Here is a 27806-nt window from a genome sequence, read left to right on the forward strand (position 1 = left end):
AAATCCGAGGCCATGGTCTTGAGCCGGAAAAAGGTAGAGTGCCTTCTCCGGGTCAGGGGGGTCGTCCTGCCTCAAGTGGAGGAGTTTAAGTATCTAGGGATCTTCCTCCCCCGCAGGAGCTGGAAGAAGTGGCTGGGGAGAGGGAAGTCTGGGCCTCCCTTCTGAAGCTGCTGCCCGTGCGACCCGAACCCGGATAAAGCGGAAGAAAATGGATGGATGAATGGATGAATAAAACATTTTTTTCCTCACTGTCGGAAGTTAAATCAGACCAAATTAATTTTTGTGTTAGGTCAGTTGGAATTACCTAAAATTATTTCTATTGGCTACATATATCACAATAATGACAGAATATGTGAAAAATGTATTCATGAAAGTTTTTAAAATCAGAAGTTTAAATACAGTGATTATTAAACAATGAAGGAAAGTCATTCCATGGCTTTGGAAACTTCTGATAGGTTAACATTTGAGTTAAACACATTGCTTTCTTTTTTGATGAGAGGGTCAAAATAAGTCTTAGGGAACAATTACCAGATAACTGAAGGTGCCATGTTTGTCTGTTTCAGCAATTATATTCAATTATAGACGTAATGGAAATATCCAATCATACTGAAATACTTTTGGTGATTCTAATTGATCCAAACCTAGAAAGGTTTGGTTCAATTTAACTTCAGGGAGTGAGGGGGAAAAATTATTTCAAAATGTATGTAAACTTCTGGTTTCAACTGTGGTTTGATTATAATTCATCTTTATCTGATTCTGAAACAAAAAATGTAAACAAACCATGGACTAAAATGATGCTGGTGTTGACGTTGGTTAATGCTCTAAATTTTTTAAATTGTCTTCACAGGTTACATGGAGGTTGTAATTTCATCCTTTTTTCTCCAAGCATGACCATCGTGTGCAGATAAGGTGTGAGCTGCAAGATAAGAGTGGGTGTCACAAAGACTTAGAGCCTCAGTAAAATAAATAAATTGCACAATAATTAAAAGCTACTCATATAATTTATAACAGGGCTACTTAAGCTCATAATGGGCGAGAATGTCATACCAATATTTTTTTTTTTTAAAGATTTCAAGTCATTATAATGCTGAAATACCCAATTCTTATTTAAAAACAAAACACTGAAGTCGTTTTAAAAGCTTAAATTAATATAATTTTTTATGCAAAACCAGCTTAATTTATAACCATTTCAAAAACAAAGGCCCAAAGTGCTGAGCATTAAAACTGAAATGCAAGAGGAAGACGTAAAATGTCGGATACTGATTAATATTTGTGAATGATCAACTAGTTCCATTAGGGGACAAATATTTAAAACATTACTCAGCTCAGAAAGAGAATGGTTCAGCATGTTCCTCAAGTGAAAACATGTTTTGTTTCTGACCTAGTTTCAACAGACGTGACTCACGTCAAGCAATTATAAGTCAATAACAGCCAACAGAAAATTATCACATTCCCACAAACATCTTAAACAACCGTTTCTGTTTTTACACCACTGGGTGCAATTCTCAACAATGGCAATTAAAACTTAACATTTTTTACTTTCGTTTGTTGATTTATATATATATATATAAATACAGATCCCATCTACATCTATGTTTTGTTTTTAATTGCTTTCCCGGAAATGCACCTTGAACACACCTTTTTTTGTTCTTGGAGGTTTGCCACGTTCCTCAGTGCCTCCTGTTCACACAGAGCAGTCAAACCAGGTCAGATCTGGAGAGCTTCTGCAACTTCCAAACAAACTCTCAGCTGAAATAAGATTATTGCAATAGAAGACACAAACAAATCCTGAGGAAAATATTCATGTCAGGAAAATCTTTAAATAGAGTTTTAGTTTGCTTATTTAAACTCAAAGTTCTGTTGAAACTAGTTACACTATTTATTTTTTTTGCCAAAAAATTAGTTTTATGATTATTTTTACTATGATGTACTTTTTACTTGAATAATTTTATTATGAAGTATCTCTACTCTTGAGTAAAATTTCTGTATTTCTTACCCACTGAATGACAAACAAACATGTTTTGATCAAAAATGTACCAGACACAGATCCACACCTGCAGTTTTTGTTAAAATTTTCTAAATTTTTCATTGAAAGAAGCTGATTTGGAAAAAGATTATTTCTAACTTTTTTTACTAGGACAGGCAGGAGGAATTAGGCTGGTATGAGCGGTTATGGTGACGACTGACTCTGACTCACCTGTTAAATGTAGTAAAAGTTACAGGAACAAGTTTAATACACAAATATCTTGGTAAATCGTTTCCCTCACTGATGAGGGAAACAATAAATGTTGGTGAAATGGAGTCTGCAGCTAAGCTAGCTAAGCAAAAGGTTGAAGCTAAACTAAAAGGTTAATAATCACTCGTCTAATCAAGTTTTGTAGAAAAACTATACCACGAATTGACACATTTTTCTTTTGTCTTTCTTCCTAGTTGAGAGAAATAAGGAAAGAAAATAAAAGAAAGACAAAGTTTCTAATCCAGTTTTTCTACAGGAGTTGCTTAGACTATATTGATTACTAACCTTTTAGCTGAGCTAGCTTACTAAAGCCATATAGCTTATAACTAGTTTAATCAACGATCTTATAGAAAAACTTGGTTACAAACTGACACCTTTGTGTTTTATTTACTTTTCTTTTTTTTTTTTTTTTTTTTGAACTCGTCTTTAAAATTCTAGTGGCAGCATAATTATAACCACTATCGTTTTTGTCTTTTACTGACCGCTGCTAAACACGGTCACCGTCAAGTTCGCTAAAGCAGGAACAAACCATTTCATACACAAACGGGGGTGTTCTGTAAATATGAATGCTTTGCTTTTTAGTCTGGGAGTAGTAAGACTTAACTTTTATTGCCGAAAACAATTTAAAACAACCATATTATTTCTTTTTTTATTGACAGGGGCCTCTTCTACTTAAATAAAAAATGTTTCTCCTTTTTTAAGTCAGACGTCCTTTTAATTGCCCTAACTTCCCGCCCCTTGATTATGAGGTGATGGAAATCTGTCAGTTGGCGCTATAAAATCCCATTTGCGCGCATTTATTAGCATCAGTGATCGCACCAAAGTCCAGGAGAACTTTAGACCGAAATCAGATTCAAAGGTCACTTTAGCTACACATTTCCTCTTTCCTCTTCTTTTGGTCATTGGGGGTTGGCACGTGAGAAAGTTTAGCAGCTGTTTTGCTGGGGCTCGTCACTACGTCACACAGCATCTCCGCGCTGATTGGTCCGCTCTTGTGCAACTGTGCAATAGTATAAAGTGTGCCGTATCTCCCCGCACAGTGGAGGGAACCTCTTCTGAGGGGAAAGGAGGAGAATAATAGAGCTTCGCTGGGTTTTTTTCGGCACATTGAGTCGGAGATGCAGAGCTGCGCCAAGTCTTGGAGGGTCTTTGTGGCCAAGTCGGTGCATCCGAGCGCACCGTGCAGGCATCTGAGCGACAGGAGCCGCGTGGTTTGGAAACTTCAGAGCAGGATCCGGCTCCAGCGCAGCTCAGCGTCCCTAACAACAGCAGCAGCAGCAGCGGCAGCAGGAGCAGGAGCAGGAGCCCGGGGTCTGAGGACGTCTGCAGCCGCCTCGTCCAGGCAGATCGAGCGGATTTTACCCCGGCACGATGACTTTGCAGAGAGGCACATCGGTCCAGGTGAGAGGGAGAAGAGAGAAATGCTGGATGTTTTGGGACTCGAGGTAAGATTATCCATTTGATCATATTTATTGGGTTTTCATATTAATAGCATTAAGTTACACTCTTTATTTATTGCGCGCCTTTAATTCATTGAAATGCTTTTGTTCGCAGTCAGTCGCCCAGTTGATCGAAAACACAGTTCCATCCTCCATCCGTATTCAGCGCAGTTTGAAGATGGATGATCCAATCTGTAAGTTTTGGTTTATTTCACCACATTTCCACCTTTTTGGATTTTAAATCTTTGAACATTTTCGAGTTTCTCACAGGCAGAAAATGGTAGTTTTCTTTGTCTCAGTCAGCAGTAGTTACTGTGCACGGCTCAGTCTCCCCTCATCCAATGAAGCCAAGTGAGTGGCTGAAATGTAGGTTGCACCTCTATTGTGTGTTAAGTCTTCCTTTGAACATATTAGGAGTTGTTTTTGCGAAACTCGGCGAGCAGCACCAATCTCCTGATGGGAAGCCGATGCTCATAGGATGGCAACTGGAGTGTAAAGTTTAGCCCTGAGCTCCGGTCCCAAGTCCAGTTTAATCTGGTTGCAGCGTTCACATTACATCACAGCCGAGGGGGTTCCTAATAAGGTGACTTCAGTGTGATCTGCTTCACAGACTGACCTCGATGTTTTCTCTCCTCTTCTGCTCCGTGTTTCTGCGTCAGGATGCAGCTTATTTCCAAAAGTTTGTTTTGTAAGGAAGTGAAACATTATGAGAAGCCCAACATTTTGTCCATTATCTTGTTTTAAAATGATGAGGAAATTAATGATTTTTTAAATACATAAATGTAACCAAATCGTCTGCCATTGAGTTCTGATCAAAACAACTTTAATGCCATAAAATAATACATAGAATTTGAAAATGAGGTTAAAACTATCCATGAGAAATAAAATACTTAAATTAATGTACACAGAAGTCTTGGGCACATGAAGCAGAAAAAACATTGAGCCAATTTGCCAATTCATACATACTTATTGTTCCCAAAGGAAATTAAATGTTGTAACTCTTATTAGAGCTTTGAGAAGCCAAGAGCTGCCAAACATGCTGTTGGCAGCATCATCCTGTGGGAATTTCTCAAAATAAATTGGCTGCATAAAAAGCAATAAATCACTAATATTCAATACTGTCTACTTTCTAAAATAATGACCCAAATAATTTTTTGTCCAAAATTTTTAAATTCTTTTACAAGAATAAGTAGGTGGTGTTTTTAAAAAAAATCATTTTTGAATGTATTAATTTGTTTACTTGTCACATAATTTTTTATAATTATATGCGATTAGAGTTTTGATTTTAGTGACAGGAAGGTTTTCTTTGGTCTGTTTGGCAACAATGCTTATAAATACTACAGTTTCCTTTTTTTATTGTATCATGACTTTTTATTTTTTGTATTTTACAAAAAACTGTTTAAATGCTTTAATTAGAAAAAAAAAAATTCTGATTCCGCTTAAAAACCGTAAAAAAAGTTATATTTATTGATGATGTTTTTTGTCTTTATCATTTTGATGTGTAGCAAAAAGCACCATCACTTTTTAATGTAGTTCTAATTTTTAATTGCTTATTGCGCTGAGTATTATTCTTTATTGCTGTTCTCTTTTTCTCAGACAGTCTGTGGTTTTTGGATGGAAATATTTTCATGCGTCTTAATTTATCTTCCATGTAAGCAGAGATAAAGTGCAGCAGTGTTCTTTTAGCCAGCTGACCAGGAGGAGTGCACAGAAACAGGTGGGGGAGCGGGTAACGTTTACAGCCTAGAACATTTTCTCTGGCATGTCATTTAAAAGTACTTTCAGTTTTAGGAACAATATAGTAAAAAAATGTTACTATTTTGGAAAAATTATTTATCTTTTATACATTTTTTATAGATTTATTTATTTTTACAAATTAATCTGACTCTGTGCACAAAGGCATAGCTATAACTTGAGTTGGAAAAATGCAGAAAAACATTTTCAATTAAAGATTTACTAGGTGTGAATTAATTGGTCACAAATGATAAAATATCAAACTCCAGCAACGCCCACCTCCGAGTAGTCTCTGTTATGTTTTAGTAAGTTTATAGACGTGGCTAAAACAGAATTTTATTTGGATTTTTTAAATTTAGTTTTAGTGACCAAGTCAACCTGCTCTGGCCCATCCTGAATCTGTCAGGTTTCATAACACAGCAAACCAAGCTGAAGGAGAAAACTGGAGGCTGTGCCGGTTTTTCTGCTTGTTCAGCTTTCAAGGGCTTTGCTTTGCAAATCCAGCTACGGATTCTCTGTGCAACAATAGCCCTCCTGGACGCTCCTGAATCAGGCTTTTTATTATGCCCTGCAAAACTCTGGAAGCATTGGAAAGCAGTTTGACAAAATGAGCATCCACTTATTAAAAAAAAAATACAAATGTCTCATTCTAGTTTGGATATAAATCTGCAGAGCTTAATGTGAACTTCCTTTTCTTTTTCTTTTTTTTTTTTTTCTTAAATAAAAGCTGTAAATATCCAGTTGTCCACCACGGAGGAGTAGTTTCTTGCATTTCTTTTCTAAAAGTAGTCGGGGCTTTTGGAGCAGCTGGGCGGTATTGTCCATTTCCTTGTAGTTGCTAGGCAGCAGGGAAGGCCGGAGGAATCCAAGGCGGGTCGTTCACTCGAAGAAACTTCCCGACGATGTCTCAGAAAAAGCAAAGCAACACTGGGAAAGAAGCCATGGGTGTCATCTGTTAGTGGATGATTGATTGCTGCATGTAGATGTGGTAGATGTAGATACTACACCAGCAGATGGTTCCCTGTTACTTTAGAAACAGGAGATTTTTCAGGATCCCTCAGTCAGAATGGGTGATTTGGACTCACCTGGACTTAAAGTTTTACCGCAATATTTCTGATGAAAGTGATAAGAACTATTTGTTGCTACTTTTTCAAGTAACTTTATGACTGTGAGTTTATGACAGAGCGACTACAGCCTCACGAAAACAAATAATTCACCTGAAAAACATTGATTTAGGATACACAAAGAAGTGTGATTTATTGTTTAATGTTGTAAAGTGTCTTTGGGTGTCTTGAAAGGCTCTGACGAATAAAATGCATTATTATTATAAGACTTCAGAGTACCTGGATTTAATCATGTTTTCAAATACATTTGGCATTTGTTTGGAGGCTAAAAAATATTCAGCTATGGATTCCTCTGATTAAAGCACCGTATTCCACATGTTGACCAAAAAGTTTTGGTTTTGTATAATGTTGGTGTCAGAGTTAAGTAGTAACTAAGTCTAAGTAAGTAAGAGTATAAATACTTCATAATAAAATTACAAGTAAAAGTAAAAAGTACAGTGTAGCAAGAATACTCGTAAATGTAACTTATTACTACCCAACTCTGGTTTTAAGGTTAATGAGTAATAAAATGTAATATTGTAACATTAGTGCTCCTGTATAAAACCAACAGATGTACAGTATATTTTTTTAATAGAAATCTATGCCCTCATTTGCTGTGCTGTGTGACATGGGCATGATATTTGGCAGAAGATGTGCAACCACTATTTTTATATATATATATATATATATATATATTTTTTTTTAGGTGAAAATGAGGTTCTGGAGGCTTTGCAGAAGATTGCGTCAAAGAACAAAGTTTGGAGGTCCTACATCGGTATGGGTTACTACAACTGCTCGGTGCCGCCGCCCATCCAGCGTAATCTTCTGGAGAATGCCGGCTGGTGAGTGTCCTCAGACGACCAGAGAAACCTTAAGGAAGGCCCGTGAGGCGGTTGTCTTGTGATCACGAATAACTAATTGATTTAAGTTTGGGTTACTGAAGTTTAATCGTGCATAACATGCCTTCAATCAGAGGTCTTGTGATTTGCCTCATGTTAAAGCAGGTGAGGTACTTCTGTCCAGCTTTCTGCTTGGCAAGATTCTCATGTGGCCAAATCCAAGCCAGCCATGTTTTATCCAAACCCCCTGGCCATGAGGAGACGCACAATGCATTCCTCTGGCCGTCCCGCTCCCTTGATTAACAGCAACTTTGGCCTATTGTCCTTGTGTCCGAACTCGTTCACTTGATTCACAGCCGGTCTTTGTCCTCAGGGTGACTCAGTACACGCCTTACCAGCCTGAGGTCTCTCAGGGCCGCCTGGAGTCCCTTCTCAATTATCAGACGATGATTTGTGACATCACAGGCATGCCTGTCGCCAACGCCTCCCTGCTGGATGAGGGGACTGCGGCTGCAGAAGCCATGCAGCTCTGCAACAGGTAGACAAACTCCAGCCTGTAGGAAAACTTAAAAATACTCAGAATACAAAGTTTTATGACTTGCATTAAAAATTAATGGTTGGTTTGGTTATGGATGCTTCAGTTGGTTGGTTTTGTTTCCCACAGACAGAACAAAAGACGAACGTTCTACATTGACCCGCGCTGCCATCCTCAGACCATTGCAGTGGTGCAGACCAGAGCCAAGTATGTCCTATAAACCTTTATTTACTTGTTTGAAAACAGCTAAGTACAAGCAAATAGAAAAGAAACTTTAATTATACGATCACAATTAGTGACTGCATGATGGTTTTATAAAGAACTTTGAGGTGCCTTGTTGCACAAATCTACACAAATAAACTAAACTGGACTCATTATCATGTCAGGAGTCCTAAACATTAAATCTACCTCAAAGGTGTTCAACATGAGGTCCGGGGGCCATTTGTGGCCCTTGGATGAATTTTGTGCGTCTGCAATTCAAGAATGGCACAAAAGTGGCCTTCCAAAATTATTTGTGTTTGTTTTTTTTTATCTTCTCAAACTGAAAATGTAAATTTTTCTTCAGTTACTTTTTTTTTTTTTTTGCTTTGATTTTTATCTCATAAAAACATCTTGCTAGTTTTTACTGAAAAACGGACTTGGGCACACCCATCCATTACATTTGGCTAAAAACAGCAACGTTTGTAGGAGAAAATTTTTATTTTTGTCACTAGGAATAAACTAAAAACATTTCATAGAGTTGAGGCCAAGCACTATATGTTTTATTTACTGTTGTGCAAGTAAAAGAGAGAGAATTCACAATAATATTTATTGATTTTAAATTGAGGGGGCGGGGGAGAACGTTGGCCACTGAATGCTTTCAACTTGGGGATTTTGGCCCTTTGTGCAAAAGGTTTGGACACCAAAAATCTACCTCTGTTTCTCTGTTTGCAGCTACATTGGAGTGAAAACTGTTCTGAAGCTGCCTCATGAGATGGACTTCAGTGGGAAGGATGTGAGCGGTGTGCTCTTCCAGTATCCAGATACTGATGGCAGGGTGGAGGACTTCACTGCCCTTGTGGACAGAGCTCACAAGGGAGGGGTGAGAACGCTTTAACCACATAAAACACCACAGGTTTATCCCGTGAAAGGAGTCTGGTGACTGGTTGCAAAGAGAAATCATTGGTTTGTTTCTTCTTGTCAGTGTAAAAGTGTCTAAATTGGCTGGATTTAAACAGAATAATTAAGTTTTACGCCGATGACACACATGTATATTTTAAAGGGTATTTATGTTGTGACTACTAGCTGTGTTTGGGTCACAGATATGCCGTTTGGAGTTGAACTGAAATATCTTTAATATCTTGATTAGTTTGGAAAGAGAATATAGTATAAATTGTGTGTTTCTGGACTGTATTTCTTATTTTGTTTTACTAAGACGTTTCTGTCTGTTGTCATAATTTGAAGTTAGATGGGATGCCTGTGGCACACTGGGAAGAAACGTTGTCTTGCAATCTGAAAATTGTTTGTCCCAACTTTCTCACCGTCTACAAGTGGATGTACCTTTGGGCACTCAGCATCTGGTTACCTACCGTTCTGAATGTATGTCCGCTATGAGCAGTGCGACTCTAGTGTAAAAGAACTTTTGAACCCATTTATCACTTAAATTCATAGTGAGGTTTTGTTTGAAATGGAGTAAAGAAGCAGTGAGGAATTTCTCAAATTAAATCTGAAAGTTTTGGCTTCCAGATTGAAAAAATCTCCACTGGAACCCTCTTGGTTCGACCCCTACAGACAAAAGAGTTTTTATTTTGCTCAACAATGGCTCTGTCTGAATCCATGTGGTGTTTTTTTTTTTTCCCCTCAGGCCCTGGCTTGCTGTGCCACTGACCTGCTTGCCCTCTGCGTTCTCCGCCCCCCTGGAGAGTTCGGAGTGGATATTGCACTGGGTAGCTCCCAGAGGTTTGGGGTCCCACTCTGCTACGGTGGCCCACACGCCGCCTTCTTCGCCGTTAAGGACAACCTGGTCCGGATGATGCCTGGCAGAATGGTTGGAGTCACCAGGTGAGAATCAACCTTGACTTTTAAATCGGCTTTTAAAAGACGTCTGGTTTTATTTTAGCATTAAAAAAACATAATAATAATTTCAGGGATGCAGCAGGGAAGGAAGTGTATCGTCTTGCACTGCAGACCAGAGAGCAACACATCCGCAGAGACAAGGCGACCAGCAACATTTGCACCGCACAAGTATGACCGCACTCACTTTTGTTCAACCTTGCTTAAAATTTTTTACACAAAGGTTAACATTTTTGTATTTTGCTTGCAAATGATCTCTTTATTTCTTGAAGGCTCTGCTTGCCAACATGGCAGCCATGTATGCCCTGTATCACGGCCCTCAAGGACTTAAACACATTGCTGAGAGGACACACAGTGCTGCTCTGATCCTTGCTGAAGGTAATTTCTTACTGCAGTGGTTTAGTTATGCTGTGAAAATTGATTAGATACTATTAGGAAACATTGACGTTTTAGTTTATTTTAGTGAGTTTGTGAGAATTTTGCTGTGAATCCAAGTTTCTGTGTTTCACCATAAAGATTTTCAAAGTTCCTATTGAGTTTTTTTATTGGAGGGTAAACCATTAAAGTGATTTGGTATAAATTTTTGTCAAAGATTCAGTCGATGCAGCTGTGAAGTGATAATGCAGCTTTGTAATGAAGAATGAAAGCATAATCTGATCAGTCAGTGAGATTTGTTTACTTCATAATGAAACTGGAGTTTATTTGTTAGTCAAAGCCCAACATATATTTTAAAAACAGACTTTGAGACAGTATTTTGGGCTCATGTCGCATTTTATTTGGATTCTTATGGTGGTTGTTGTCCTGGTTTGTTAAATTTTTGCCACGTTGGAATCAACAAGTTGTTCACGATGAAGCATCTCAAATTCAGGCTGTGTGATCACTTTTCACCTGTTTGAGCTTTTCGAACAATTTTATTTCTTCAAAAATACAGGAGTTTAAATCTTAAGCTAAGTAACTAACTCACAACCTGTCCAAACTAATGATTCTCAAACTTATAACAGCTATAGTTTTAGGAAATACAGAATTTTCCAAATATTGCCATGCTGATGGAGATTTTAAAACCATCTTGCCATTGGAGTTGGACTCTCAATTTTCCATTAATCAATCAATCCATCAATACCTGCTTGTCCAGGGTTATGGGTAAGTTGGTGTCCAGCTCGATGGTCATTGGAAAAGGAAATATTTGTATCTTTTGGCACTGCTTGATTGACTACTCAGAAGTTGAAATAACTTTATATGGATGGAAGAAATTAATAGTCAGAATTCAAAGTGGGAATAATTTGAGATTTGACACCGACCGTATATATCCGACTGGCTTATTAAACAAAGAAAAATAGATTATTTGCTCTTTTGTAGCTTTTTATCTAATTACATTAACGTGGTACTGAACAGCCATGTGAAAGTCTGAAACACTGCTGGTACTACGTATTGAACGCAATGATTTGTAAATCCCGCCGGTTTTGAACCTCAAGTGCCTGAAAAACTATTTTTCCTGGTTTACAATCATCAGCATCTGTTCTTACTGGGAGCTATTGTCAATTTTTTTTCCCCCCTTGTTTTGTCTTTTAGCGTCGTTTCTGATAAAACAAAGGTCAATGTTCTTGTGTAATGCATCCTTTGGCAGCTTGTGCTCATTCATTCAACAGCAGAGTTAAGTTGTTCATTTTTTTTAACTCCTCTGGGCTCACCTTTGTCTTGAAAGTCGATACTTGGAGTTTGTAAATGTTACAGAAAAGTTGGCTGCAAGGCATGAAACCAGTAGGATTTGTTTGTTTCTGTGGCGCTAACCTCCAGGGATGGAGGCGAGAGCTGATTTATTTTTTACATTTTTTTTCTGGTCTTGATCTTGGTCTCGGTTTGAAACTATTTCATCCAATCATCTCAGAAAAAATATAATGTTTTTGTTGCTAATGATCAGAAACTTGTTGCATGTGAATGTTTACAACACCAGATGACATTTGGTCCTTTGCTTTAAAGTTACCTATTTTCTTTCTTGAACAAGTTAGGATAGGTCCATCCATCTATACAAGGCATGTTCATCACATTTTTTGCACAAAATAATTCTTGACTAATAAAATTTTAATCTGCTCAATTCTGCCTGTTCTGAACTGGTTTCATAATGAGATGTCTTAGGGCCTCTTGTCACATTAAATCCAAATAAGCTGCTGCTGGCCACGCCCCCAAACTCAATGTTTACACTCGCACACAGAAATGGTCGCAAACAGCCATTTTCAAAATGGCTCTGTACAACTCTACATCTTTGAAAAGCAGAAGTAGAGCCTCCTGCACAACCAACAAGAATAAAGCAAGTGGTTTTTGAATGGAAAATCAACTACAAAACGCAGCCGTTGCACAGCCCATACAATAGTAAATTAACCAGCTGACCAAATATCCTGGAGCTCAGCTTGGGTTGCTAGGTAACTGGCTTTGCTACGGTTGCTAGGTGAGGGACAGTGATTAATGATTTGTGATATTGCATTGAAAAGGTTTTTTAAATGGGGCATTTTTCAGACACAAAAAATTGGCTTTTGGTTGTTTTGTATGCGTTTTTGCAAAAACGCATGCAAAATGTGAATTTTGAACAATATGTCCCCCCTTTTAAAAAGAGTGTGTGCATGTTCACATTCTGAGCAAACACCTGCAACCTGACCACAGAAAATTATTATAATTGCTTTTTAGAAACGTAAAGAATCTTAAAGGGAAAGAAAAAACACCGGACAACCTGTAAATTTTGTCCACTGCCAGGATTAACCACATGCGAAGTGAGCGAGACGACATCTAGTTTTACTACATCTACAGCGGATACAAGGAAAAGTAAGTTACAGTGACAAACACCCAGTTTTAACACTTGGCAGCTAAAAAAAAAAGCTAAATGGATGCAAAATCTGCCTGGTAAAAAACAGCAACGGTATTGCAGTACTGTCTCAGCCACACAAGCAACGGTTTAAAATTAAGGTGCAAACTCTGCTCTTTCCATTGATATCGGCATCACCGCTCTACGTGCAAAACTCACTGAACCAGCATCTGATGAAAACAAAAAAAATAAGGCTCATTTCATCAAAAGCCTAAATTCAGTTTTACTGTTGATATTTTCTGATATTGATCTGAGGTTCTAAACATTCAGCATTTGTCTTTGCACTGGAGGGAGCGGTCTTGGAAGAACCGGTCTTGACTCTTTCTGTTAACCTCTAACAAAAGACAATTCGCCCCTCTATTCTATGTCCTGTACAATGTGTGCGGCGCATATAAAAATTATAAACTAACAAAAAGTTAATTCACACAACTTTTTTTTTTTTTAAGTTCAGCCATATTGAATCTGAACTTAGGTTTACGGCTGGACAATATGACTGAAAAAAGTGTCATGACAGAAACATTTTATAATGGTCAGTATATTTGTTGTTTAATTTTTTGTTTTGAAATATCTGAAATATTACCAAACTGGTAATGTGGCCTTTCTTGTTTTATTTACAATTTTCACTCCCTGCCATTGTCTATTTTTGAGCATTTATGAGGCACAGTGTTAAGTTACCAAGCAGGTTGATGCTAGGTAACAGAGAGTGAGTGAGTTGCTAGGTAACCAAAGAGTGAGTGAGTCAGTTGATTCCACCAGCTTTGCTTAGCTAGCTGTGAGAGGTTGAGCAGCCTTTCCTCTACATCTCCCAGAATGCTGTGCGGTTCTGGATCGGAGTTCAGTGAATATTCTATATATTAAATATTCTATTGGATGTATTATCTATTGATATTAATAAATATATATATACTGTTCTTGATTTATTGTCTAGCCCAAGTAAGGTTCTGATTTTCCAATTCAGAATTCCAACTTCTGGGGGTGTTTTTTTTTTTTTTTTTTTTTTTTTTTACATGTTTGAACTCATCAGCCGCCATTTTGATAGTTCTTTTTTTCCCCTCCTTTAAAGCTACTGAGTGGGGAGCATCTTTATGAGCATCAAACTAAGCATTTCTTCTCTCTGTTTCAGGTCTCAAGAGAGCGGGCCATCGGCTGCACAGCGACATGTTTTTTGATACCCTGAAGGTAAACTGTAGCGTGGCTGCCAAAGACATCCTGGAGAGAGCCGTGCAGAGGCAGATAAACCTGCGTGTCTATTCGGAGGGAGTGGTGAGTGCCTGGGTGTTTTTTTTTTTTTTTTTTTTTCTGAAAGTACAAAGGCGATGAGGTTTAGCAGGAATAATTGTTGTTTAGTCACTGAGGGGGAACAAACCTGAATACCAAACACATTAGAAGTCAGAAAGGTTTCTGGTTTCAACTTGCTCCTAGGATTTGATGTTCCAACGAATGGAGGAAATTATAGTTGACATGACATCATCATGATTGTAAAAGGCAGTTTAGTCTGAGGGTGGATTGTAATAATACTACTGGAATGTACAAAAAAGTGACATAATTTGTTTCCTTCAATCTGTCAAAATTGCAACTGTTGAATGAAAACAGCAGCAAAGAACCTATACATTTATAACTGTTGTTAATCTAAATATGCAAATGCATGAAAACCAAACGTTGGCTTGCAAGGAAATGAAGAAACAAACAAGTAATTTGGATAGAAGGCGGTAAACCAGAAAAATGGCAAACATCTCTTAGTGTATCGTCTTCATGAAGTGGTGTTGAGTTTGTATGAGATGTGCAAAGAGAGTTAGATGTAGTATAATTTTACAGCTTTGGAGTTTTTATGAAACAGTGTAAAATAATGTCCTACTTTAATGTGTGTAACGTTTGTGTTTTATTTGTATTTTGATTTAATTTTTCACCTCTCCAACAACAGCTGGGTGTCTCTTTGGATGAAACGGTGACTGAAAGGGACTTGGATGACTTGCTCTGGGTCTTTGGTTGTGAATCTTCAGCTGTACGTTAAACTTAAAATTGTATTTGTTTTTCTTCCATTCTATAGAGATATGTGTTTATAATCCCATCTCCTTACAAAATGCACTTAAAGTTGAGCACATTTAATGTGATTTTTTTAATTACATTTTTTTAAAATATAATTTGCAGGAATTGATTGCTGAAAAGATGGGGGAGAGAGTGAAGGGAATCATAGGAAGTCCTTTTAAGAGGACGAGCAAGTTCCTCACTCACCAAGTCTTCAACAGGTTGGACATCAGTTCGCTTGTTGCTTCCAGAAATGTTCACACCCCCTGACCCTTTTCACATTATGTCCCTTTGCAAACACAAACTTTAATGTTTTTTGTTGGGATTTTATGTGACAGAAGTGAAAGGAGGATGATGCATACAGTGAAAAAACAGTGTTAAATATTTTTGTCTAGAATCTAGTGAAAATATCTTAGTACACTTCAAAAAAGACTAAGATAACTTACAGGTAACTTTTCAGCAAGAAGTAGGAGTTTGTTTTAAGTGAATAATTCCTTAATATTCATGGAGAAGGTACCGGTACCACGGGCCAATTATTTCACTTGTAACATGGGGAAAATGTCGTGTCATAAGTGAAAACAATTTCGCCTCGCCTCTCTGACAACAGCTGGGTGTCTCTTTGGATGACACAGTGACTGATGTAGTATAACGGTGACTAAGATGTAGTATAATTTTACAGCTTTGCTGCTTTTATGAGACACTGTAAAATAACTTCCTACCTTAATGTGTATATAGTTTACATTTTTTTGTATTTATTTGTTTTAATTTCTCATCTCTTTGGCTGAAACGGTGACTGTTTCATCAAAATGAATTAATTATTCACTTAAAACAAACTCCTATTTCTTGCTAAAAAGTTACTTGTAAGTTATTTTTTTCATATTTCAAGTGTACTAAGATATTTGCACTAGAAACTAGGCCAAAATATTTGATAAGATTTTGCGTTTTTGTAGTGTGGTTTTTTTTTAAGCTTTTCACCAAAAAAAAAAGTGGCGTTCATGTATAGTTATGACTTTTGATACTCTTAAATAAAATCCGGTGCAAACACATTTCTTTCATAAGTTCCTGAAATGGTAACCTGAGTTCTTCTATAATATTGTCGCTTTATAAATCCAGCTGTTATGTGCTGTATAAAATACTAATAACATAAATTGAAGTTTGTGGTTATAAAATGAAAAGTTTAAGGCATGTGAGTACCTTTGCAAAATGTGATCACTGTTTTTTTTTTTGGTGGTTCTTTTACTTTTGCAACATTTTAATCTTTTCTTCAAGCACCTCTGATGTTAAAGTCATTTAAATAGAAGTGTTGCTGGCATATTTTCATAGAAAAATTTCTGGAGTTTATATTTTCAAAGGGAGAAGTGAGCTGAAGCTAAGTCCCTGTGAGGTAGATTTAGTACGGTGCTCTGAGTTAAAGGGATTTCTGCCACTCTGTGGTTGTAACGAAACGGCTGATCAAACGCTGCTCCTGCATGTCTCCCCTGGTTTCTAAAACTGGACCATATAATCTTTATTGGAGCCATAAAGTCCAAGTCCGTTTATTTTTCTACAGTCACTGAGATATGAGGAAAAGCGCTTCGTCATCCATCTCCATGAAGACTGTTTGGCTTAGTGCAGCTGAATTTTGACTGACCTAATTTCCTTTACATATTTGTGTTTTTCTTCATTTATTCAGCTATCACTCTGAGACAAATATAGTTCGATACATGAAGCGGCTGGAAAACAAAGACATTTCCTTGGTGCACAGCATGATACCACTTGTAAGTCTTAAAACTTATTTTTGCTTGGATATAAGTACATAAAATATATTTTCTAATGGTGGCTTAAAGGTTTTTTTTTGTCTTTAGGGCTCCTGCACTATGAAGCTCAACAGTTCATCTGAACTCATGGTGAGTTTGCTTTATCTCAGTGGCATAAGTTTACATGGACAATTTAGAAAACTACAGCTTTTAATTTGAGTATATTAATTCTGGGATGAAAAAAATCATATTTTTGTGAATAATTATCTTAATTATTGACAATTATTCACAAAAATAATTAATACTTGTTAAAATACTTAAATGCAATTTAAGCATTTTAAAAATTGTATTCTTTATTTTTAAAGTCCAAATGTCTTGCCAAGGTGATATAGAGGTCAGTTTCTTTTAAACCTTTGCATGGTTTTATACTTCCATTTGGGTTTCTACTACCTCTAAAAACATCCCAAACTCTCAACAATATCCAACTTTCTGTTTTTGTCAATTAGAGGGATGTTTTTTGGTGTCTAGAAAATGAGCCATTTCAAAAACCTCACTGTTGAGTCACAGTCAGTGGTTACCTAGCAACCCAAACAGAGCTCAAGTACTCTAGCACTGCTGAAGGTGCTGCGCAATGGCTGTGTTTTATTGTTCACTTATTATCCAGAAATTGCCTGCACCATCCTGGTTGGTTGTGTAGGAGGCTCTACTTATGCTTTTCAATTCAAAATACTTCATTGATCCCAAAGAGAAATGAAATATTGTAAATCATTAATTCTTCATACATCTACCACAACCTGTTAAAGTAAGTTTGATATGTCACCTTTTTTCAGGCTTTTTACACATTTGTACCAGTGGTGCCAATGGGCATCTAGTATTACAACTGGATTCTCTCCTTAATTAGACATTGAAGTCTGTTTCCTGATTTAATTCCCTAGTTTTAGTTGATTTGGGTTGTTTCTTTTACAGCCGTCTTACTGTGTTTTCCTCCCTCAGCCAATCACCTGGAGGGAGTTTGCCAACATCCACCCCTTCGTGCCTCTGGACCAGGCTGAGGGCTACCAGAAACTTTTCCGGCAGCTGGAGAAGGATCTCTGTGAGCTGACGGGCTACGATAAGATCTCCTTCCAGCCGAACAGGTGATGCCTGCTCAGCTTTTTGTCGCTTGTAAACATGGGTCATTTAGACAAAAACTTTGTTTTAATTTGGAAGGAATCTAGGAAATTATCAGAGCGGTATTGTAAGTTCTGCTGGGGAATGTAGAGGCTTTAAGGAGACATCAATGAAGATGCTACTGTAACATTTAGCATCTTTTTATTGTATCTCTTATAAGAAGGGATAAGATAAAGTGATTAATGCTGATACCTGGATACATTTTCCCAAACACATTTGAAGCACATAAAGTAAGGAACCTTGTTGGGGTTGGTTATTTTTATAGTGCATCACTGCAGTAAATCCTTTGCTGTTGAAAATATTGTCTGCTTCTCTTAAATAGAGAAGCAGTTGTGAGGAAAATGCTTTTATAGGTTGAGGATTCACCCATAAAAAACTTTCCAAATCCTGTCTGCATGTCAGAAAAATTTGTTGAATAGAACAAAAATTATTTTACTGTCCATTAATGGGGGAAATTTCTGTGTAACAGCAGAAAAGTGACAAGCGATATGAGCAAATAGAATATAAAAACAGAATAAAAAATACTGCACTGCAGTATTTTTTATTCAGTTTTTATAAAAAAATAAACACTGCAAAATAAAAAAATAAACACTGTGTAGTTATAAAAAATACTGCAGTCCAGAGGAAAGTGCAACCAAGTTGGTTAATTAAAAAATATGTCAAATATGCAAAAGTCCGACTAGCTAAGACTTTATTTGTTCAAAACGTCTGTTATGAACACGAAGGAGCCTTCATAAAAGCTCATGAAGTGACATTCTGTAAATGACATTTTTAATGCAAAGCTGATACTTTTCATGACCTTTTAGTGCAACTTTGCATTAAAATTGTCACTATTGACACTACATGAAAGCAGTTGTAAATAAGCAGGCTTTTCTGACAGAATAAAATCTATTTCTACTGTTGTTGCCACAAAGAAGTAATCAACCAAATACAAGCTTTCTTACATTTTCTGCTAACTCTGTGTTAGTATTTCTCCTGACTTCATAGTCATTTGGGGTAAATGCATCTGCTGTGATCAGATATGTAGTTTAAATAATTGATTTGGACGTTCTTAGGATATTTTGAGTCACGTCTTGAATAATTTACATTGCAGGCAGAGCTCTCACTGCCTAGTTTGCAGATGTGGTAGACTGATTTTAATATGCATTATTGCTGATTTTTAGTCTAAAGTAATCTTATTTATATCTGCTTTCTTCTGTCAGACAGGAGGAACTACATGCTTCATACATTTCCATGTTTCTCCTGATAAAGCGCACACCCACCTGTTATCAGCAGTGTTGGCTAAGAGGGTTTATCATGGAGCTAGTTGTTCATCCTCTGTCCTCTTGATCTTTTGCTATTACATGCTGCTCTTTGGACTTTGACAGAATAAAGTATAATGTGAGATGCATGACCGTCGTGTGTTTGCCGTGTTTTCCAGCGGCGCTCAGGGGGAGTACGCCGGCCTGGCTGCCATAAAGGCCTACCTGAACTCAAAGGGAGAAGACTCCAGAAGTGTAAGTGTAATCATGGAAAGAAAAACCCATCAAACCAGACAGAACTCGGTGGGATTATCTGGAGAATACTGGGATTAAATACTTATTAAGGCTTTCAAATACGTCTCAGGCTTTTCTAACTTTTAAACATTCAGAAGTTCAGCAGAGCCAGGATAGACATCTCTGCAGAGATGATGATTCCTGGCTGCAGCTTGGTGACGGACTGGATGCACAAAGCTGAATGTGAAGCGGTTGTCTTATCAAAACATCATTATCATTGTATTTTACTCCCCAAAATAATGCAAATAGAGACCAAAATTGATTAAAGTAAGGCAGAAATAACTAATCAACTGTTGCACGATTGAAAATTAAAGCAGGTTTTATGATTGTGTATATCTGATGTGCAAAGATCGCCTTTTGTTCCTCTGATTGTGCTGATTCGCTGACCTCTGCTGACTAATGGCTATCAAAGGACATTTTTTTACAAGAGCCTGAATGTCAGATTTACTGTTGACCTCTGCAGCAGGTTATTTTGACATCACAGATTAACATGTTATGGGTATGACTTCAGAATCCCAGCATTCTGATTGACTGTAGTCGGCACAGGACGCTGATAAAACGGCCTCAGATTAAAGAACGGCTGACTGCGGGATTTTTTTTCTCCTTTCGCCTTTGTTTTCAATTCCTTCCTCATGAGTACATCTTAGATAGCGAAATGATCCCTGCTAACAGTCAAGGTCCAATCTGACAACAGTGCAAACAGAGGGGCTGACAGCGATGTGATCCAACCACAGGCCATCCACCTTCAAGACTCCATATTTGGATGTTCTAAGACTCCGCCAGCCGGCCGTCTGTTAACTTTGGCCGACCTGCAGGTCTAAGCGCCCCGCTGGTCTTTGTGACCAAGTTGCAAAATGCCAGAAGTGTCGTCCTAATAAGGGATGAAATCAATTAGCTGCCAACAGGCAGGTTACTCATTAGTACTAGGGCTGAGAGCAGAGCAGTGGAAAACAAGCTGCAGAGTTTAACCTCAGGAGAACTGCAGGAAGAAAAACCAAACCTGTTTTTTTTGCTAAAAATTTTAATGTGAAAAGTTTGTTTAGATTTTGTTCAGCAGCCCATATTTAAAGCCTTTCGACTAATAAAAAAAAATACAACACATGGTTCCCACAAAACTGGACTATGACGGCATATTGGGGCCATGATGAGTAGGAAAAAAGGAGTCAATTTCCCCCCAAAAACTTAAATTTGGTCAATAATCTCAGATTTGTTTTTTGAAAAAACATGGAAATTCCCGAAGGCAGAATTTTTGGGATTAATCCCTGAAATTTTCTAGAGAAAACTTTACAAAGTCAAAAATTTATGACTTATTAAACCTTTAAAAAAAACTTGGAAATTTCTACAGTTAATCAAAAAACTTTTTTTTCCTAGAAAATATTCAACATTTGAAACTCTCAAATGTTCAAGTTTTTTTTGTAGAAAATTTCTGAGATGAATCTCAAAACTTGTGAATTTTTTTAGTAAATATTTGACACGTAAAACTCGTATATTTCCAAGTTTTTTTTTCTTTTTCTTTTTCTGAGATTAATTTTAATCCGAGTTTTTTTTGGCAGAAAACAAAACATTTCTAACTAAAAAAGCCTTAATACGCCAGTGTAAAAAAAAAAAAAAAAGTCATCAATAAGTAAATTGACCAAGTGAAAGTTGGATTATGTTCCTAATGTTCTTGGTGTTTGGCTCTTTAGGTCTGCCTTATTCCAAAGTCCGCTCATGGCACCAACCCAGCGAGCGCTCAGATGGCGGGCATGAAGGTCCAGGTGGTCGAGGTCGACAAAGACGGCAACATCGACCTGGCGCACCTCAAGGCCCTGGTGAGCGTCGACAACAGATGCATAGAAAGAGCTTTGGAAAGAGTTTACAGCAACATGCAGCGACTTTCTTACAAACAAACGCCTTGAGCTTTTTAATGTTGGTCAGATTACAAATGGGCGATATGGCTTAGATTGTCTTTCTTTGTGTTGGTCTAAAAGCAAGTTTTTATTGTAATGAAGCGAAGCGAGAATAAGCTGAATACCTTATTGGTGTAAATTTGAGTACAAAGACTCTACAGATTGTTATGTCGGCCTGTTTGATGATCAGATAGTAAGTGTGATTTCTGCAGATTTTAATGTGATTATATTTACTTGTCTTTGGTTGGTTTGTTCTCTCCCAGGTGGACAAACACAAGGCCAGCCTGGCGGCCATGATGATCACGTACCCGTCCACATTTGGAGTGTTTGAGGAAAATATCCGAGACGTTTGTGATCTCATCCATGAAAATGGCGGACAGGTGTATCTGGACGGTGCCAACATGAACGCTCAGGTGAGTACACTGATTTTCTGTTGTGGAGACAAAACTTGGATTCTGATGGATGTGGGGAACTGCAAACTTTTAGGTTTAAGGTTGATAAAAGTGAGCTTTAGCTATTGATCTAATATTTTAGATATTTTGGGGAAAAGTTTTCCACTTAAATGGTGAGTTTGGGGATTTGCAGGTGCTTTTTCCTGCAGGATCGCTGCACAGGGCTCTTGACTAAATTAAGTAAAATTGAGAAGTTATTGATGTGAGCATAGAGCTGAATCAAATCCAGTTACATTTTAATCATTTTTTATTATTTTTGTTTCAACCTTACTTTTTGTTTGGACCCATCATCAGTTTATATGCTAAAAGAATAATTCATTTGCTGCTACACTGCAAAAACACAAAATTTTACCAATTATTTTGATCTAGTTTCCAGTACAAATATTGTAGTACATTTGAATTAAGAGAAAACTAATTGAAAGTATCTTTTTAGTGAGATACAGGAGCTTGTTTTAGATCAATAATTCCTTAATATTGATGAAAAATTACTTTCTCTATTGTCATTTCACGTTTAACAGGAGAAAACGCCTTATTAGTGGTATAACCTGCCAATGCAAATAATTATTGAATTATTGACCTAAAACAAGCTCCTAAATCTTGCTAAAAAGTTATTTGTAATTTAGTTTTCTCTTAATTCAAGTGTACTAGAAGCTAGACAAAATAATACTTGATAAGTTGTTTTTTTTGCATTTTAAAATTGCATTTAACTTATTTGAATATGAAACTTTAGTCTACTTTGTATAATTTGTGTATTTATTTTACCATGGGACATCTTTAAATCACTCTTTAAAATGGGAACCACCAGAGAACAAATTATCCAACTGACGCAGATTTATCTGGAAATGGCTCCTGCTTTGAATTTGAATGAAAGTTTTTGTCTTAGTTTGTCCTAACTTTGGGCTTCAGGTGGGTTTGTGTCGCCCTGGAGATTACGGCTCTGACGTTTCTCACCTGAACCTGCATAAAACCTTCTGCATCCCTCACGGCGGCGGAGGACCGGGCATGGGGCCCATCGGAGTGTGAGTCCCATCAGAACCTTTCACTGCTGTTTATGTCAGGATAATGCGAGGATTTCTCTGCTTTATTCTTCACATCGGGGCTGCAACTAACAATTATTTTAGTAAGCGATTAATTAATTTTTTATCTCATAAAAACATGTAGCGAGTTTTTACTCAAAAACAGACTTGAGCAGGAATTATATTACAGTTGACTAAAAACGGCAAAGTTCATAGAAGAAAATTCTTATTTTTGTCACTGGGAATAGAATAAAAGCATTTTATAGACTTAATTAATGGAAGCCCAAAATGTTAAGTGACTGTAAACGTTAAGGGAGATCTAAAACATAACATGATTTATTTACAGGTAAAAGAGAGAATTCACAATAATATCTGTGGGTTTTTAATTGGGGGGGGGGGAAATAGAAAATGTTGGCCCTTGAATGCGTTCAACTTCAAGCTTTTGGCCCTTCGTGCAAAAAGTTTCATGTCTTATTTTAAATTGTTTCCCCCCCAGGAAGGCGCACCTCGCCCCCTTCCTGCCCAGCCACCCGGTGGTTCCCATGCAGTCGGTCAACAGCAGCAGCTCTCTGGGGACCATCAGCGCCGCGCCGTGGGGCTCCAGCGCCATTCTTCCAATCTCGTGGGCTTACATCAAGGTCGGCACCGATTGGCCCAAACATTCAGGAAACTGGAGTCCAGAACTTTAGTTCTCAAGGGTCCCTATCCTGTAACTTTTGGATGTGTCCCTGATCCAAAACACTTGAATCAAATCACTGAGTCAAGTTCAACAAAGTTCTGCTCATTAATTATTTGCTTCTTCAGGTTAGATGAAGCAGAGACATCTAACAGCTACAGGATAACAGTCATCAAGAGCTGGAGATTGAGTTTTTAACTTCAATATATATATATATATAAAAAAAAAAAAGTCAAAATCAAGGAGAACGTTAGAAACTTTTTAATTTCAATATCAAGCTAAAAATCGACAGTGTTGCATTAGGGGCGCACAATACGGCTGAGAAGAGTTTCATATCGGACGATGTAGATACTATTGATAAGTATTTTTAGATATCTGAAAAGCGGCCAAACTGGTAGATTTGGCCGCTTTTCAGCGGCCAAATTAACTGGATAAAACAGAAAAGGATAAAACCTTTTCTGTTTTATCCAGTTTTCATGCCAGTTGTTTTATTTGTAATACTTAAATCATCCAGTAGAGGGAGTCTATGATTCAATTTGTTGTTTTCAACCTTATTTTAGATTTTAATGGTGTCAGATTTGAGTCTGTCTGAAATGATAAAATAATAACTTTTTACTTGTTTAAGGTGGAAAAGTTAAACTCTTTGCCTCTTGTGTTTGTTCTGCTTAGATGATGGGGTCAAAGGGTTTGACTCACGCGACAGAAGTTGCCATCCTCAATGCCAACTACATGGCTAAGAGGGTGGAAGGTCACTATAAAATCCTCTTTAGAGGCAGGAAAGGTAAAGCATGTCCACAAAAAACATAAATGACCTTGAGACACACGAGGTCTTAATGGAAAAGTTGTTTTTGTTTTGTTCTGGGCAGGTTTTGTTGCTCACGAGTTTATTCTGGATGTGAGGCCGTTCAAGAAGACCGCAAATATCGAGGCTGTCGATTTGGCCAAGAGGCTGCAGGACTACGGTAAGATCAACTGGACATTATTTTCCCATATGTTACTATAGTGCATGTGCAGAAGGATAAGTTGCTGTTTTTGTGCAGGTTTTCATGCACCGACCATGTCCTGGCCGGTCGCTGGGACGCTCATGATCGAACCCACTGAGTCGGAGGACAAGGCTGAGATGGACCGGTTCTGTGATGCGCTGCTCGCCATCCGACAGGAGATCGCAGACATCGAAGAGGGAAGGATGGACTCTCGTATCAACCCACTCAAGGTGCGCCAGCTTGATTAAATTATGGAAGAAAAGATGCATTACAGTGGAAGAAATGCAAAGATTAAACATGTTAACAGGGTTCGTGTGGGTGCTTAAAATCCTTGAAAAAGCTTGAAATTCAATGAGGAGTTTTCAAGGTTTGGAGAGTTCTTCATTTCTGGGTTAAGTCCTTGAATGTGCTTGACATTGAAACTGCACAGTTTTGTAGCAAAGTTTAATTAGATGCTTGATTAATAGCCTAAATTTGAAAAACGTTCCTTACAGTTAAAACCAGATATTTTCATAAACCTAGTAAAAATGAATATCTATTATTTCTAATGCCTTCATGACTTATTGATCTGTTTAAGACTTTATAAAACATAAAATTATTTTATTCTAGTTCATCTTCTCCTTTCTATAGAAAGTGGAATACTATCAGAAGACATGATTAAATACAGTAATAAATTATATCATGTTATAGTGAATTAAAACTTTTATCTTTGTCTTTAAGGTTTGATGCTGGAAAAGTTTGAAAACTGAAAATGCTTGAAAAGTTCTTGAACTTTTCCTGTGGGGAAAAGTGAACTAACTCTGTGTTTAGTTCAGACTTTATCCCTTTTATTTCTTTCATTTTTTATTTTTTTTGCTGTTGTCTGTGCAGATGGCTCCTCACTCTCTGGCATGCATCTCCTCGTCAAACTGGGACCGACCATACTCCAGGGAGTACGCCGCCTTCCCACTGGTGAGTGTCGTTGTCAACCTGGGGATTAAAATGAAAACCTGTCCTTCAAGCTTGGTCTCTGTTAATCTAATTTAAAACAACATAAACTCATCCGCTTAATATTTTTTCTTTAAGGATTTGAAGCCGATTTCAACAAAACTTAACTAACTTTGTCTCCATCTAGTGGCGAAACATAGGAAATGTCAAGAGTTTTGATTTTAATAAGACTCCATGATTAGAAAAACATGACAGCATTTTCAGTTTCAAAATAAGCTTTTATTAAAATTTTTAATTAATAAAGCTAGTTTTTTATGTTACACTTAAGTTTATATGCTTATCTTATGTAAGGCTATAATATATGACTGCGTATTAGGGCCATTGTAGGTAGGAAAATAAAGGAGTAAATTTCTGCCAAAAAACACTTCAGTTTTAATGTTGTTTAATGTTAAGGAATGTTGTGATTAATGTCAGAAATTTTCTAGAAAAAAATGACATTTCTGAGTTTCAAAATCAAAAGCTTCCTGTTAAGGAAGCTTACCTTCTTCCTTAAGTTGTTTTCTAGATTTTTTTTAATTATTATTTTCTAGAATTTTTTTGAAATTAATCTAAATACTTCTGTTTTTTGGTGGAACTGCCTTAATGCTCTATCATCATAATGTCTGTTTTTCTTGCCTAAAACAAAGTATTGAACTTCTGAACTGCTTCATGTTTAAGACATGGTTATAGAAAGTGTTTGAAAATTATTATTATTATTTTTTCATTATATGGAAACTTTTTTTAGTTTTACAAAGCGAATTTGCTTCAAGCCACCCTGGTTTTACCAGTACAAATGGTGCTGTTGTAAATTGAACTGTTTTCTTTTGATAGTGGAAGTCTTATTAGAATTTTGAACTATTGACTTCTTGTGTGTATTTCCCGTGTTTGGTCACTAGATGGGGCTGTAGGCTAAACTATTTGCGCAGGCAGGCAGGTGTTGAACCCGGAAGGACGTGCAAGTTTTTGACCGCTGTAGCAGAGTCCGTTTAAATCCTGTTACTTTGGAGTTTTTGGGTTTTATTCACAAATTGTCTTATTGGAGTTTAATAAACGGATGAACCTCCGAGAGAATGCAACCCAAGAAGAAATTTGGGACTGACTTTTACACGCCTAAACTACAAAGCAGCTGCGGATCAACACTTTTTCATGCTGTGGGACCCCCTTTGGAAGGCCCTAGAAAAAATATGTGAAACATTGAATTTCCTTTTTTTCCTCCTCACTTTTATTTCCCATTCAGTATGTTATATCTAATTTGGCATAAATTCTTCCTCATACCTTTTAATTTTTAGTTGGCAATGGAAAATTTGGTCAGAAATGATGTTGAATATATTACCAGATACAATTTTCCGCCACAGTTAAAAATTATGTAATATTTTTTTATATGAATCTCATCAGACATTATTAAATCACCACAGATGGCTCCTTCGGTCTTTTTCTATTCAGAAACTTTTCCATTTCCAGCTCGAGGAGCAAATCAATTTAATAAATTTAACAAGCGGCTAATCAGAAAGATGAGCATGGCAAATAATGGTTTCCTGAATTTCCCTTCTGTGGGACTATTTCGGGCTCCATTGTCAAGAAGTTAATTTAATTGATAATGATTCAAAATAGATTACGTTTATAGTACAAATTTAAAATTGTAATTTAAAATTTATTGGGATTCTGATTTTTTTCTTTCTTCATTTACCCTGAATAAATGAAAATGTAGCTTAAACTTGGAACCGTTCATGTAGTCTGATTTGGATGTTTTTCTTTTCTTTCAACAGCCCTTCATAAGACCCGAGACCAAATTCTGGCCAACCATTTCCAGGATTGACGACATCTACGGCGACCAGAATCTGGTGTGCACCTGCCCACCCATGGAGGTCTACGAGTCTCCGTACGAGGAGAAGCGGGCCTCTTCGTAGACGCAGTCCACAGCGCCGTCTCCACATCCAACCGTAGAGGACGATACTAAAAACTCAGACTTCCAGCTAACATGAACTGATGATGTGACACCTAATGATTGAAAAACCGGATGTGTTGTTGTTTTAAGGAGGTCTTGAGTTTTAGTAGAATGGGGTTAATTACTTCTAACCAAACATGAACCGGTTCAGAACTAGGACGGATCAGAGATCTGCTTGTAGACTTAAAGGTGGACGTTGGGTAAGGCGCTGTAGGGCTGCACCAGCGTTTGGTCAGGCTCGTTCCAACTTGGACTTTTCAAACGGACCAAAGGGTGCAGCTTTTTGCTTTCCAACCTCTGAAAACAACTACGCTCACCCCCAGAAAATACCCCGTCTCATGACAAACCTTTGATATATTTTGATCTCCAACTCTTACAAAAATGCTCCCTCTGTGCCTGTTTTTTTTTTCCTATGAAATGGAAATTTCCCCTTCATATTCCTAAGAGCTTTTGGAGATTTAGATTTTGTAGGTTTTTGTTAATATGCATCTGTGATTGTGAGCTGTTCTTAAATGTGTTGTGACGACGTCAACCTTGTAGAAGAATCATTTTCTAATCCAAATAGTTTTCTATGTTGTTAAAAGAAGAAATGTCTGTATTAAACATTTTTGTCGTAAAGAG

General features: G+C 37.2%; 1 protein-coding gene across 2 annotated transcripts; it reads left to right on the plus strand.

Annotated features, from left to right (window-relative positions):
- The first annotated feature begins 3253 nt into the window (after positions 1-3253).
- On the plus strand, positions 3254-27806 carry gldc (glycine dehydrogenase (decarboxylating)). 2 transcript variants are annotated; one of them, XM_008418027.2, is made up of 26 exons: positions 3254-3681; positions 3791-3869; positions 7219-7354; positions 7725-7889; positions 8016-8093; positions 8820-8967; positions 9730-9926; positions 10013-10109; positions 10211-10316; positions 12684-12752; positions 13916-14055; positions 14714-14794; positions 14941-15038; positions 16490-16574; positions 16662-16703; positions 17547-17689; positions 19144-19219; positions 20944-21069; positions 21411-21560; positions 22506-22618; positions 23112-23253; positions 23961-24072; positions 24158-24253; positions 24332-24504; positions 25145-25225; positions 27007-27806. In XM_008418027.2, the coding sequence occupies exons 1-26, from the start codon at positions 3355-3357 to the stop codon at positions 27145-27147; spliced, it is 3201 nt and encodes a 1066-aa protein (XP_008416249.1). In that variant the 5' UTR covers positions 3254-3354; the 3' UTR covers positions 27148-27806. The 2 variants fall into 2 exon arrangements, with proteins under 2 accessions (XP_008416249.1, XP_008416250.1); XM_008418028.2 differs by lacking the exon at positions 12684-12752 and having other exon boundaries at positions 3255-3681.

Source organism: Poecilia reticulata, linkage group LG9, assembly GCF_000633615.1.
Source record: "Poecilia reticulata strain Guanapo linkage group LG9, Guppy_female_1.0+MT, whole genome shotgun sequence".
In the NCBI taxonomy this organism is placed as follows: Eukaryota; Metazoa; Chordata; class Actinopteri; order Cyprinodontiformes; family Poeciliidae; genus Poecilia; species Poecilia reticulata.

What these genes read in the sequence shown, in the direction of transcription:
- gldc (XM_008418027.2), top strand. Translation starts at nt 3,355, where the DNA reads ATGCAGAGCTGCGCCAAGTCTTGGAGGGTCTTTGTGGCCAAGTCGGTG. An exon ending in TGGATGTTTTGGGACTCGAG is followed by an intron (nt 3,682 to 3,790) that starts GTAAGATTATCC and finishes TTTTGTTCGCAG; the next exon opens with TCAGTCGCCCAGTTGATCGA. An exon ending in CCTCTTTAGAGGCAGGAAAG is followed by an intron (nt 24,073 to 24,157) that starts GTAAAGCATGTC and finishes TGTTCTGGGCAG; the next exon opens with GTTTTGTTGCTCACGAGTTT.